The 13,093-nt window shown below is 50.5% G+C and overlaps 1 protein-coding gene across 3 annotated transcripts in view; it reads left to right on the top strand.

The window, feature by feature from the left end:
- Positions 1–13,093, top strand: part of MAN1C1 (mannosidase alpha class 1C member 1) — a gene marked incomplete at its 5' end in the record, with an annotated part of 133,137 nt that overhangs the window by 50,069 nt on the left and 69,975 nt on the right. For all 3 annotated transcript variants that reach the window (XM_079697258.1, XM_079697259.1, XM_079697260.1), the window contains one exon: positions 3,567–3,663. In XM_079697258.1, coding sequence (XP_079553384.1) covers positions 3,567–3,663 — 97 coding nt within the window. The remainder of the gene's footprint in view (positions 1–3,566; positions 3,664–13,093) is intronic.

The following is a 13,093-nucleotide window of genomic DNA, read 5'->3' on the forward strand; positions in this document are numbered from 1 at the left end:
TCCCCCTGGATGAAGATCTGTGCTGGGAGCATATGAGCTGTCTTCCCCAAGGCTCGCAGGGAAAAGCAGATTCAGATCGATTAAGAAAGAACTTTGTGAAACTCTGCAATTGAATGAGCTGCCTGGTAAAGAGGTAAGCACCCTTTCACTGGGGGTGTTCAAAGAGAGATTACTTAGTCTTTTTAAGGAACTTGCATGGGGCAGGAGGTGGCCTGAGTTCTTTGAAGCCTTAGAACTGCCTAAACATGAAGCCAGGGACTGTCCGTCTCTAAAGCCAAGTCCAGGGGTTGCCCAAGGCACATATCACCAGTTCCAGAGTGAGATTAGCCTTTCTTTCTGTAGGTCATCCTCTTCTTGTGCCCCTCACAATCCTACTTGTCCATCGGACACTTGGGTGCCTGTGAAGCTCCCCTTGAGACACACGCTTGCCTTCTTCTGAGCACCTCTGTTACTCAGAAGCCCCCCCACCCCATCCCCCCGACCCATTACCTATTTTACCTGTGATGTGTGTGGTCCACACGTCGTCTCCCAGCCATGTGTTAAGCTCCAGAGCCAATTTTCTTGTTTGTTCTTACTTTCATTGAGCAAATATTTAATGAGCACCTATTATGTGTCAGTCCCTTGGTGAGTTGCCAGGCACGCAGCAGTGACTAGGGGATGGGGGCACTGACCAAATAGTTGCGAGTATAAAAGCTTAACTGCAGGCTGCTGTGGGACCTGACATCAGGAATGTGAGGAGGTTGTGGGGGCCTGGCTGGGGAGGAGGACTCCCTGCAGAAGTGCCCTTTCAGCTGAGAGTTGAAGGAAGATAAGCAGTTGGCAGGAAAGTGGAGGGAGGGGTCTGGGGGAGCACAGGCTAGGACACCTGGTAGGTTGGGGCGCATTAGGAAGAGAAGTAAGGACCACCTGGCTGGGGACTTTCTCCGTCATCCCTGCTTATCCAGTGCCTGGGCTTGCGACCCGAGGTGGGAGACACAAGGATTAGCGTTCGAGGGTCTGTGTGGCCTTGTGCACGTGTGTGTGTGAGAGCTGCTCTAATTGCCTCTGAATCCTGTCCCAAGTGACACAGGGATTATTTGTGCCTTCCTTCCTCTCCGTTGATGTGGATGACTGCGAGAACGGGCCACGTTCCAACATCCCCACGTCCCTGCAGTGACAGCTCCTTTGAGAACATGTAGATACCCATGGTTCTCTTAATTACTCCTGCACACCCACTTCTCTCTCTCTCAAGCAGGTGGGGTTTGGGGGTAGGGTGCAGTCGTCCCCCTCCAGACCTCTGCTCCTGCTTTCCTGCTGTCATTTCTGTTTTAACAGCCTCCTGCTGCTCCTCTACCCATCCCCCATCCCTCCCTCCCCTCACACTGACTTAATCGAGGCCCCCCGGCCAGAATAAGAGAGACTGAGGGAGGAGGCCAGTCTCCCTTAAGCGCTCATACCCAGCAATTAGTTTCCCTTATTGCCAATTCAAGATAAGTAGAAAATAACCAAGGAATGGAACCAGGGCTCAAAGCCTGTGTCGAGTGCTTGGCATGCAGTACCGTGACATTTGCATGTGTGTCTCCTGGGAAGCCACACATCAGGCCAAGCATGGGGGTGGGGTCTGCTGGCCTGGGAGTTGAAAGAGTTGTATTCCAGCCCTGCTGGCTGTGCCACCCTGACCACCTTCCATCTCTGAGCCTCAGTTTTATCATCTGTGGAGAGATGGTACTAGATTATTCTGCCATTTCACAGAGAGCCCAGGCCACAGACCTGTCAGGTCTGCCCTCCTGGTCTGTGTGTTTTGGCCCCAGTGGTGAGCATGGCAATGGTTACTGTCCAGGTGTGCCTGGAAGAGATGGCTGCTAGACCTTGGCACCAGGAGTGGCAGAGCATGGAGAATGCAGGTGGCGACGTCCAGAAAGACAGTGCTGAGGCAGGAAGGTGGGCTGGGAGATGGAAGGAGAAAAGCAGAAGGGTGCCAGACAGTGTCTGGAAGTGAGCTGAGAAATATAAATAAACACATATAGTAGACTGCTGGTTCTCAGATGTGGCCCATGGACCACGTGGGAATGTGTTAGAAAGACAGAGTCTCAGGCCCCACCCCAGACCTGCTGGATCAGACACTCAAGGATGGGACCCAACAGCCTGTTTTAACAAGCTCTCCAGGTGATTCTGATGCACGCCAAAGTCTGAGAACTAATAAGGTGGATGAAAGGAGGGGTGGATGGATGAGGCTTGGAGAACCAGATGGGTATTTTAAAGGCTGAGCAGGAAAGAGGACTCGTGTTTGTTGATCACTTGCTGTATGAAGTCGAAAACTGGGCATTTCCAGCTACTTGCTTTCATTTAAACCTTTCAGGATTGTGGCAAAGCAGCCCTTGTTATTCCCATCTCAAAGATGAGGCAGCTGAGGCTTGGAGACATTTAGTTGCTTGCCAAAGTCAAAGAGATAGTGGCAGAGGTAGGATTAGAACCCGGGGCCTCCCGGCCCCGAAGCCTGAGTTCTTTCCACGACACCAGGCTGCCTCCCACCTGCCTGTCCTTCAGCTGTGCCTCCGCTGCCTGGGCTGGCTCCCTTCTCAGCCCCATGGTCACCGCAGAGGCCTGCTCTGCTGTCCTTCTTCTGCAGCCTGCCATCGAAGGCAAAAGGGAGACCCTGGGGAGGGGCGGGGGAGCAGGGCTGGGGACAGATTGTCGCCTTGCGTTCCTCCAGCCTCCAGTGCTAAGTGCAGTTAGGGGACAAAGGTGCTTGTGTGCTTGTGATGCTGCCAAGGGGCTAACTAAGTTGCCTTAATGTAGTAAGAACTCATGCATGCACTGGGTGACAAAGCTGACAGATACTCATTGCCAAGCCCTGTGCAGGGTACTTTGGGGGAACTGAGGCAAAGAAAATGTAGTTTCTGGCTTCAAAGAGTTTGTGGTCCAGAACCAGTAAAACAAAAACTAACAGTGACCAGCTGGGGTGCTAGGAGGCCTGGGAGAGCCAGCCTGGGTCAAGCCAAGTGCAGGAGGAGTTCAAAGAGACTCAGGCAGTGACTTTAGGGGACAGACCTAAGGCTTCGGAGCCAGAGGGCATGGGTTCAATTCCCAGCATGCTCACTCACTCACTCACTCACTCACTGGGTAATCCTGGGCGAGTTACCTCATGTCTTGACCTGTCTCCTTATCTACAAAATGGAGTTAACAACCCCTAGCTCAAGGAACGGTTCTATTAGATTCTAACAGGCATCCCTCGGTGAGTTTTGTTTCCTTCCCTTCAGAGGGTCACTTTATGTCCAGGAAGGCTTCATGGAAGAGGTGGCTTTTCACTTTGGCACTGACGGATGGCTAGAGTGTATTTAGTGCCTTTTGTGCCTTCTCTGAGGCATCTATGGGTAGACGCAGGACGTGTGGGGCTGTCGGAGGAGAACAGCCTTCCAGGCATAGCTATGAATAAAACAGTGGTGAGAGGAAGTCGTCTTTCTCAATGTGGAAGATTGTTTTTATAATGTGGTTTCAAATCCTGTTGCAAAGGGCAAGGCCAGGTGGCCAGCCCACGCTGTTGGGAATCTCCACGCTCAGGGTCTGTTTCTGGTCTTTCTTAACAGATGATGCAGTTCGCCTGGCAGAGCTACAAGCGCTATGCAATGGGGAAAAACGAGCTCCGGCCCCTCACAAGAGACGGCTACGAGGGCAACATGTTCGGTGAGCTGACGTCGAAAGACCCCCTGCCCCTGGGGGCCGAGCAGAATTTCATTTTTGACTTTTTGCCTCCTGAGCTATGTCCCTGTTTCTCCAGAGCTGGGGGCTCCCAAGTCTGACTTCCTGCAGGGTTGTCTAGGCTTGTGAGCCTTCTAGGTTTGGGGGAAACCCACATGCTTCTCCCTCACCTCACACACTTCTTTATATGCACCTGTTGTTAATTTTCAGAGCAGACAAACTTGGAAATGTGAGTGGGGGCAGTGAGTGACGGACACTAGTTGCCATGGAGAAGGTGGGCAGATCTGAAGGACACAGAGGATTGGGTTTAAATTGGCTCCTCCAGGTGGCTGTAAAATGATCTTGGGTGTTTTCCTAGAGAAACCAAACATGTATCTGATAAGCTGGGCACACGCGCTGCCTTTAGGGTCTTGGGTGTGTGTCTCTCGCCGGGTGGCTTGGTGGACAAATAGTCACAGTTAGGGAGCAGCGTGGGTGCTGCTGTGTGTTGGCAGCTTGAGTTTGACCTGCAGCCACACTTGCCAACATCTCTGTCCTTTGCAGCCGTGAGATCCTCCTCACCCAGAGCCTCGAAACCCCTTCTCACCTGGAGAGACTGCAAAGTGCCTCACTGTGGGCATGGCTTTAGATATCAAATGTAATTCCTGGACAAGTCACCAGCACCCCTCTCTGCAGGCCTTTCACGTGAAAAGATGCTGGAGGCACCTGGCTTCCTTCTTCCCTGCGAGACAGCAGCTATCTGGGGAGCTGGAAACAGAAATTCATCACCTGTATTCCCCACCCCTTAGAGACACAGGCTCCTGACATCAAGAACCAAAGAGCTAAGTCAGATGAAAATCCCCAGAAAAATTTCAAAAGCAGGTTTACAAGGCCCCCCATGCATATGGCAGAGTATTTGTGTTACGGGAAAAGGGACACAGGACCTACCTTCCTCCATGTCACCAGGCAGCATCCCAACCCTTCTGGCTGTTCAGACAGTTCACTCCCCTTGGGTAGGGGGGTGTGATTTGGGGTAGCTGCTGCTGCTGCTTTTTCCCTCTGATTATCATAGGCTGTAGGGGAAAAGAGAAAGTATCAAAAAGTGTAAATCAGGCCAAAAATAACTCGTTCTACCATGTAGACGCAGCCTCTGTGGACATCTTGTCTTATTTCCTTTCAGTCTTTTCTTCAGTACACTTCTCCCACCCATATACAATATTATGTTCTTCCTTTTCTTTTTTTTTTAACTGAATGTTACATCATATGTGTTTCCCTAACTCGTGTAAATTTTTTCATAAAGAGTATTTTTAATGGTTGCAGTTATTGCATGGATGTGCCATAATTCATTTAACCATCCCGCTAAAGGTACTTTCCAATTTTTCGCTCTTAAAATAACACGGGGGCTTCCCTGGTGGCGCAATAGTTGAGAGTCCGCCTGCCGATGTAGGGGACACGGGTTTGTGCCCTGGTCCGGGAGGATCCCACATGCCGCGGAGTGGTTGTGCCCTTGAGCCATGGCCGTTGGGCCTGCGCGTCCGGAGCCTGTGCTCCACAACGGGAGAGGCCGCAATGGTGAGAGGCCCGCGTACCGCAAAAGAAAAAAAAAATAAAATAAAATAACACGGCAGTTATCATCTTTGTGCATAAAACGTTGTCTTAGGATAGGTTCTGAGAGAGGACTCCTGAGTCGTGGGGAGGAAGACAGGTGTTTCCTTAACCTCAAATATGAAATGTGTGGATTCTAGTTTCAGAGGCTCGCTGCCTGACCTGTCCAGATCATAGACTTCCCCAACACCCACATCAGCCCTGGGGAAAGATGGCTGGTGTGGCTCTCATCAAGGTTGTTGGAGCTTTGGCTACTAGTATAAATGAGGGACATAATCCTCTCCTCTCTACACAGTGTGCAGATATTCAGGGAATTGGTGGAGGTTGGGGGGAGGCTGTTGATCTCTGAAACTGCAGAGCATGGGCTTAGCTATTGCTGCGACCATCCACGGGGATAGAGGGAGCACCATGGGGAGCACCGCTGGGAGGAACTGGGCTAAACCAAGTCCCATTTTCTGAAATTCCTCAGGGCCTGTGATTTAAATCTCAACCCTTTGGCCCCTTTCCCGTCACTGAGCCTTAGGAAGAGTGGGCAGCTTGGAATGATGCAAAGAAACCTGATAAGCTGGGCACATGCGCTGCCTTTAGGGTCTTGGGTGTGTGTCTCTGGGAGACACAGAACCAGAAGACCTGGGAGCGAGTCCTCACTCTGCCCTGAACTATCTGTGTGGCCAAGTCACTTGATCTCTCTGGGCCCCTGTTCGTTCATCTTGCACACTCAGGTTGCTATGAGAGCGTGCAGGAACGTGGAAAGGGCCAAGTATATATGAGTGATATAGGATTTCCACAGTAATAAGTGTGGTTGGCAGTTGCCCAGGTGAGCCCATGGAGGGTTCTGAAGTCCCCTGTCTCCCAAGAGCGGCCTTGGCTAAGGCCCTGGGTACCCGATCATCCTGTGCCTGCAGCAGTCCTGGCAGTGAGACAGGGCCTTCCTTCTGCAGCCAGCCACTGAGCTGCAGTGGGAGGCTGGCTCCTGGGAGAAGAGGACATGTAGGGGGCCCCAGGCACTGGGCAGGGAGAAGCTAGTCTTGATTTTCTTACACTTTCATTCAGCAGCTGCTTGTTTAGTGCCATGCCCGGTGCTGACGGCTGGGGATGCAGGGATAAATGACACAATGAAAACTCCACCAGCTCTGCAGAGATGTACACTGGCAACCCTTCCTCGGAGCCTCTCTGGGGTCTGTCTAGGTGCTCTCAGAATGAGGGACACGTAGAAGGGATCATGATCAATGCTGTGACCAGTCCTTCACTGGCTTGTGGTTCTAGGTCCCTGGAGCCCAACAAGTTCAAAATGACTTCACTACTTCCTGGTTGAGTGACCTTGAATGTTCTCTGAGCCTGAGTTTCTGTAAAGTGGAACTAATGAAAACATCATACCCCCAGCCCAAGGCCTGCCTGACACACAGAACCATCTTACTAGCTGGTAGTTATGCTTATTGTTGCCACAAATGGGTCTGATGATACAGAGGCTTATGGGAACACCCCCAGAGGAGGAGAGTTAAGAGGCATTCGAGGAACCTGGAGGAGGTTCTAGTTTGGGTTGGACCCATGAGGGGCTTGGAGGCCAGACTATTCTGGATGATAGGAGATGATCTGGCCTGAATGAAGCTGCTTCTCATGCCACTGGCTTCTTTTGCTGGACTCATATGGGCTTGTGGGTGGCCTCGTTCCTGGGCTCTGGCAGCCGCTGTCATCAGTCACCTCACTGTAGGCTGGGCCCTGCAGGGCATGTTCAGATGGCAGCTGTCCCCACCCTGCCCTGCCTGGCTGAGCGGATGTTCAGGGTCCCTGAGCAGCCTCCTGCATCCTGGTGCATATCAGTCTGCCACGGGCTCTTGCAGGCTCCTCCCTGGGCCTGTGGGGCCAAGAGAGCTGCATACGGGGTAGAGTAAAGAGCTCACACTGGTGCCTGGCTTTGCAGGATTTACATGGGATGCAGCGAAGACATCGGCTGCAGAGCCTGGTCTCCCCGTGTGGCAGTTCACCAAATTGAATTTACCCTCCCCACCACCCGTGCGCCCCTCCCTGAATCTGTTCTCACTTTGAAAGTAAGACCTCTGGGTGAGGCACCCAAGCCAGTTTTTGTGTCCTGAGCAATTCAGTGTTAAAGTCCCTTCCTATTTACCACAATCTGGCTCAGCAGGTCCTGCCAGAAATGCCCCCAAGCCCCTAGCGGCTGCCAGCAAAGTGGACATGGCCTGTTCCTCACGGGCACAGGGCCGGCACTCATGGTGATGCTCTCATCACTGTGAAGTCACAGAGGTGAGTCTGCCACTTGAAGAACACATTCGAGGAGGGGAGTGTAGAGGAACCAGCCGTAAAGCAGCAGCTGGTGATGCCGTAAAGCACAGTGGCTCAGCCCTCAGAGTTCCAGCTTCCTTACCTGTAAAAGGGGCTGCTCCTAGGACCTGGGGGAAGCCAGCTGAAGAGCATGGACTCTGAGGCCAGATGGCTTGGATTTGCATGCTGCTCTGCCACTTCCCATCTGTGTGACCTTAGGCAAGTTTCTTAACCTTTCTAGGCCTCAGTTTCCAGCCTTAAATTGGGGACAACAGTAATACCTACTCACAGGATTGTTTTGAGAACTAAATGAGTTAATATGTGAGAAGTGCTTATATTCATGCCTGGCACATAGGAAGCATTCTTCAAGTTCAGCTGCTATGAGGTTGACATAAGGCCCTTAGGACAGTGTGTGCTTCTCCCATTTTGACTGGGCTATGACCGAGTCTCCTGGACCCAGGGACCCACGTGAGGACTCCAGGGCTTTCCCAGCCCTGATCCCTCCTGCCCTATTCCCCTCAGCCCTCAAGCGCCTGTGGCAGAGATCACAGATGGGCAGCTCACTGGTAGTCAGTGTACCTCTCACCCTTTCATTTAAGCAGCTTACAATGGCATTTTTAAGAGGGAAGAGTCAGGGGAAAGTTAGGGTTCAAGGCTGTGGAATAAATCGGCCTCCTGACAGCAGGAGGGTTTCCAGGAGAATAGTGGGACCTCATACTCAATGCCAACTGCCAGCCTTAAAGCACTTAATGAGCATTAATCCTCCCAAGAACTCAGAGCGATCATAAGAACTCCATTCTCCCTTGGCATTGGGGAAATCGGTACTGGGCACAGAGTCTTGAGAGCTCCCCAGCAGAGAGGTCCTTTGGTGGCAAGTCCAACTCCCTCATCTTAGAGTTGGGGAAATCAAGCTCAGAGAGGGGAAGGGACTCAACCGGGGTGACACAGCATGTTAATTGTAGGTCTGGAATTTGAATCCTGGTGGCCTAGTCCCAGCCCAGTGCTCTTGCACCACCCACTCTGAGATTAGCCAAATTGTCCAAGGCCAGATTGTCAAAGCACAGGCCTCTGGTCCTGGCCAGATCACCACCAGGAACTAGACATTCTCAGAACTCTAGCAAGAGCAAATTGTCTTTCAGGAGGTGTATGATTTGGGAGTCAAGAGCCCACCTGCTTCCTGTACATGCATCATACCAGGCACCATAGCTGTATTCTCTCGTGTCCTCCTCACAGCCCTGCTAAGGTATAAATTACCCCCTTATCCCCATTTCACAGATGAGGAAACTGAGACTTGGCAAGGCTTAGGACTTGCTTAGTCACACAGTTATCAAGCAGAGACTTAATCACAGGTCTGCTGGACTCCAAAGCCCAATCCACAAACCACCATGCTGCCCTGTCCTCCAGTGACCACATTTGTGGCTGTAGAGAAGGGAGCAGGGGCAGAGAGATGGTCTCAGAGTTGGTGGTACTGCATCTTCTACTCCAGCGCCCTCACAGAAACCCAGAAAGACGTATTTCAGGTCAGGGTCTGCGGCCACCCATCTGAAGGCATCATGAGTTATTGGACATCAGCTGACTATTCAGGGCCTGGGAAAAAGATTCAGATTTCCCTCTTTTCTCCCACCATAGGAAAATATTTAATCTCTGCCATTAACCTAAAAACAGCTACTTACAAGACATGCCTTTGGCTGTCAGCATAATGAGCTGAGAAGAGCATGGATTTGAGAATCAGACCAGCCTGAGTCTGAATTCCGGCTCTGCCACTTACTAGTCATGTGACCTTGGGCGAGTTTCTTAAACTCTCTGCACCTCAGTTTCTCCATCTGTACAATGAGGACAGTGGTGAGGAGTAGATAAAGTTGATGTTTGTAAAACCTGCCCATATGCTTAAATATACTTGCCCATATGCACTCATTAACTATAAGCTACCGCTGTTATTATTATATCAGTTATAAAATAATTGTGAGAATAATTATATCCTGAGACAAAAAAAAAAAAACAAAACAGTGTGTGGCACACAGTAGGCTCTGGATAAATATTGTCAGATGAATGAATTGCCCCCTGCAGTCTCTGCCTGCCCTGTTTTCCCTTAAGCCCTTCCTCCTGGTCCTGCTGTGCTCAGTTCCTCTCATCCTCTGCAGCTGCTTTGACCTCCTCCGTCACAAAGTGCATTAGGAATCAGCAAACTGACCCTGAAAGAGCAGCAGTCCTGCTTAGTCAGCAGCTCTGATCTTGGGCATCTTCTCTGTGGAGGATAGAGGTGCTTGTATAGCCAGAAGCGACGTCCCTCTGCTCCAAGCTGGCCCAGGGTGACCGTGAGAGCCCCAAATTGGATTCTGCCTCTGCCTGGTGAATCCCTGATAGAACTGCCCAACCAAATCCGCATTTCAAGGGATGATTATGGCCTTGGGTGAGTTAAGAGGGAAAATGAACACAGCACGATTTTCAGATCACAGGCTGGGAATGTTCGGCCTTGGAAGAGAAAAAAATCATCTTTGCCTTGTAAACAGAGCAAATATGATGTTGAAGAGGGAATAAATCCAGGCCCCAAGATGTCATTTTTACAATTGCATTTTGGCATGTGACTTAGTGCCTTCTGCAAAACGTTCACAGTCTCCTACACAGACACACACACACCAATCTTACAGGGTCTTTATGTGGGCGGAGAGCTGCACTGCAGTGTGGCTGCCGGGAGAACTGCATACTTTGCAGATAGACAGTTTGTGAAAACCACTTGCTTCCCAGTTTCCACAGGTCTCCATGCTGTTTCCACGGTTCTCTGTGTTTGTTTCTGGGTGGCAGCGGTTTTGACTTTGGAGTTACGCCTGGGTTCAAATCCCTGGCGTTTACCAGCTGAATTAAATTGGACAAGTCACAGAGTTCTCTGAACCTCAGTTTACTCACCTGTAACAGGAGGCAGGCAGAGCTAGGTAGCCCCAGTACAGTGCCTGGCACCCAGTAAGTCCTCATAAAACATTAGGTTGTTTCTTCCCCAAGTGCAGATACACCCTTCCCAGTCCCTTTCCTATCTCCTCTCTTATCGGGTAACAGGGCACTTGGACTTATCCGGCTGAAAATACTATATCTGCTCTTATAAGTTTTGTTTTTCGGAGGTTTTTTTTTTTCTTTTCTTTTCTGAAAAACAAAACACCAAGTATCCATAGTTCTTAGAAAATCGATATCAGGCTGTGTCGCTCCCTGATTTTGGCAGGCCGTGGTGCACATCCTTGACCCAGGCTCTGAGTTTGATTTGAGAAAGAGCTGTCATCAGCCTCCTCGGAGGTGGCGATGTTGCAATTCCTTGGGTAGAATGGGTCAGGCTTAAGGGCGACGAGCAGACCTTCCCGGCAGTCACATGTCTTGGGAGCCCAGGCTGCTCCATCTGCAGGCCAGAGGCTGTCAAAGCACAGGGGAAGTGGATTAGAAGCACCAGTCACTGGCAAATGGCCTTTAGCACAAGGAGGGAAATAGCATAAAAATATTGACCCCACGCATGTGAAGGACAGATAGGACTGGCCGTTGCTGGTCAGATGCTGCAGCTCCATGGGGGCCTCCCTGTGGCCTTGAATGACACATCCAGGGTTCCTCAGCCACCTTCTGAAGACCAGGATGTCCCTCGGGTCACACTGGGTGGTTAGCAAAGCCGAGCGCTCACCTCTAACGTAGCCCGCTGGACTTTCACGCTCTCAGGCTGCTGACCATTCAGGGTGCGCTGCTCTGCACTCTCCTCCCGAAAAGATTTGTTTTTTTCCCAAGCAGTTTCTAATTAAGATGCATCTTAGCTGTTTTCTTTTTCTTTTTGTTTAAAAGGCTTCCCACCAGCACAGAGCATAATTTATTTCTCTAGAAAATATAGCAGCAGGTTGTTGTAAAAAGAAAACTCGAGGCTCGGAGCCTTGGGTCCCCATCCCAGCCCTGGCGCCAGCAGCCATGGGAGCCGGCGACCTCCACTGGGCCCCGTCTCGGCTTCAGTACAAAGAGGTTTGCACCCTGGCCCCTCGCTGTCCTCTCTGTGATTCTCAGTTGGTTACTAGGCTGATTTCTTTCTTTCTCTTTTTTTTTTTCCGCCTCTGAGTGGCTATTTGGGCTATGCCGATTCTCTTGAAATCTGAAGTTTTAGTAGCAAGTTTTGCTTCTGTTGGGGAGTGAGTCAGGGTATCTATTCCCAGAGCAAGTTGCTAGGGATGCATAAGATGATTCATATTGAAACTGACATTCCCTCCTGGGGGTGACATGTTCCAGCCCAATTTACAAAGACCTTTCCTTCCTTGGAAACAAGGCAGAGCCCACAGCAGACAGCCAGCTCTCTTTTCTTCGCACCGCACTGATGGCAAGCACTTGCCAAATTTCCCAGCAAACTCAGTGACAAATAGGTATGTGAATTTGCAAAATCTCAGACTGTCTGTGCCAGTTGGATTCTTTGAAACCATCTGGTCCAGTGTCTAAGGCTGGGGAAAGAGGCACAAGGGGGACAGGGACTCAGGAAGGCCTAATAACCAGGACTTGAACTCTAGTACTTTGACTTGAGCCTCTTTTTTTTCTTTTTAATTACTTTTTAAAAACTGAGGTGTAACTTATAACTTACATACAGTAAAATGCACAGATCTTAAGTGCACAGCTCAATGAGTTTTACATGTGGATGCACCCCTTGATCTGCACCCACAGATCAAGATAGAGAGCACTTCTGTTACCCTCCAGAAGGTTCCCCCAGACCCTTCCTGGTCCCCAAGGGCCATTGCTGTTCTGACTTCTGTCACCTTAGATTCGTGTTGTCTGCCTTAAAATTTCATATCATACTGTATGTACTTTTATGGTTTACTTTTCTTTCACTCATAATTATGTCATGAAGGGTTCATTCTTTTTCAAGTGTATCCATTCTACTGTTCCTGGACATTTTCGTTCCCAGCATTTGGTAATTATGAGTAAAGCTGCTATAAACAGTTTTTCTTTGTCTCTTTGTTTAACATTTAGTGACTGCTTCAGCCCTGCTCTGGAGAGGGCCCCTCCTCTTCCTGCCTTGACTTACAGGTGAATCGGGGCTCTCAGGCCAGCTGCCTCAAGTGCCCCTTGCAGCAGAAGGAACAGTCGGCCGAGGCTTCCTTCACTACCCCCTCCCCACACTGTCTCACCAGCCCACCCAGCTGTGACACACGGACACAGATGGCGTGAACTGGAGCTTCTTTAGTTCAGCTACTAGGCTAGGAAAGGGGTCTTAATAGAGAAAATGTTGACCTTGGAGTCAGAAGACTTGAGTTGTCCAAGCCCTGGCTCCACCACTAACCCGCTGGGTAGGTGTCCCGTTTCCTTTTCTGAGCCTCAATTTTCTCTCCTGTGGAATGGGGATGATGACACTTTCTCACAGGTTGTCACTGGGATCACAGGAGACCATTTCTTTATCTGCTAGTGATCATTCAGTGCCTACTGTGTGCCACTAGACCCTGCTCGAGACACAGGGGAAACAGCGGGGACCAAGATGGACACCCACGTGGATGTCCCAGGCTAGTGAGGAGACGTAGGCATGAACTTGTAGTTTCAATTAAGGCAGTATGAA

This window comes from Hyperoodon ampullatus, assembly GCF_949752795.1.
Source record: "Hyperoodon ampullatus genome assembly, chromosome: 2".
Classification (NCBI taxonomy): Eukaryota; Metazoa; Chordata; class Mammalia; order Artiodactyla; family Ziphiidae; genus Hyperoodon; species Hyperoodon ampullatus.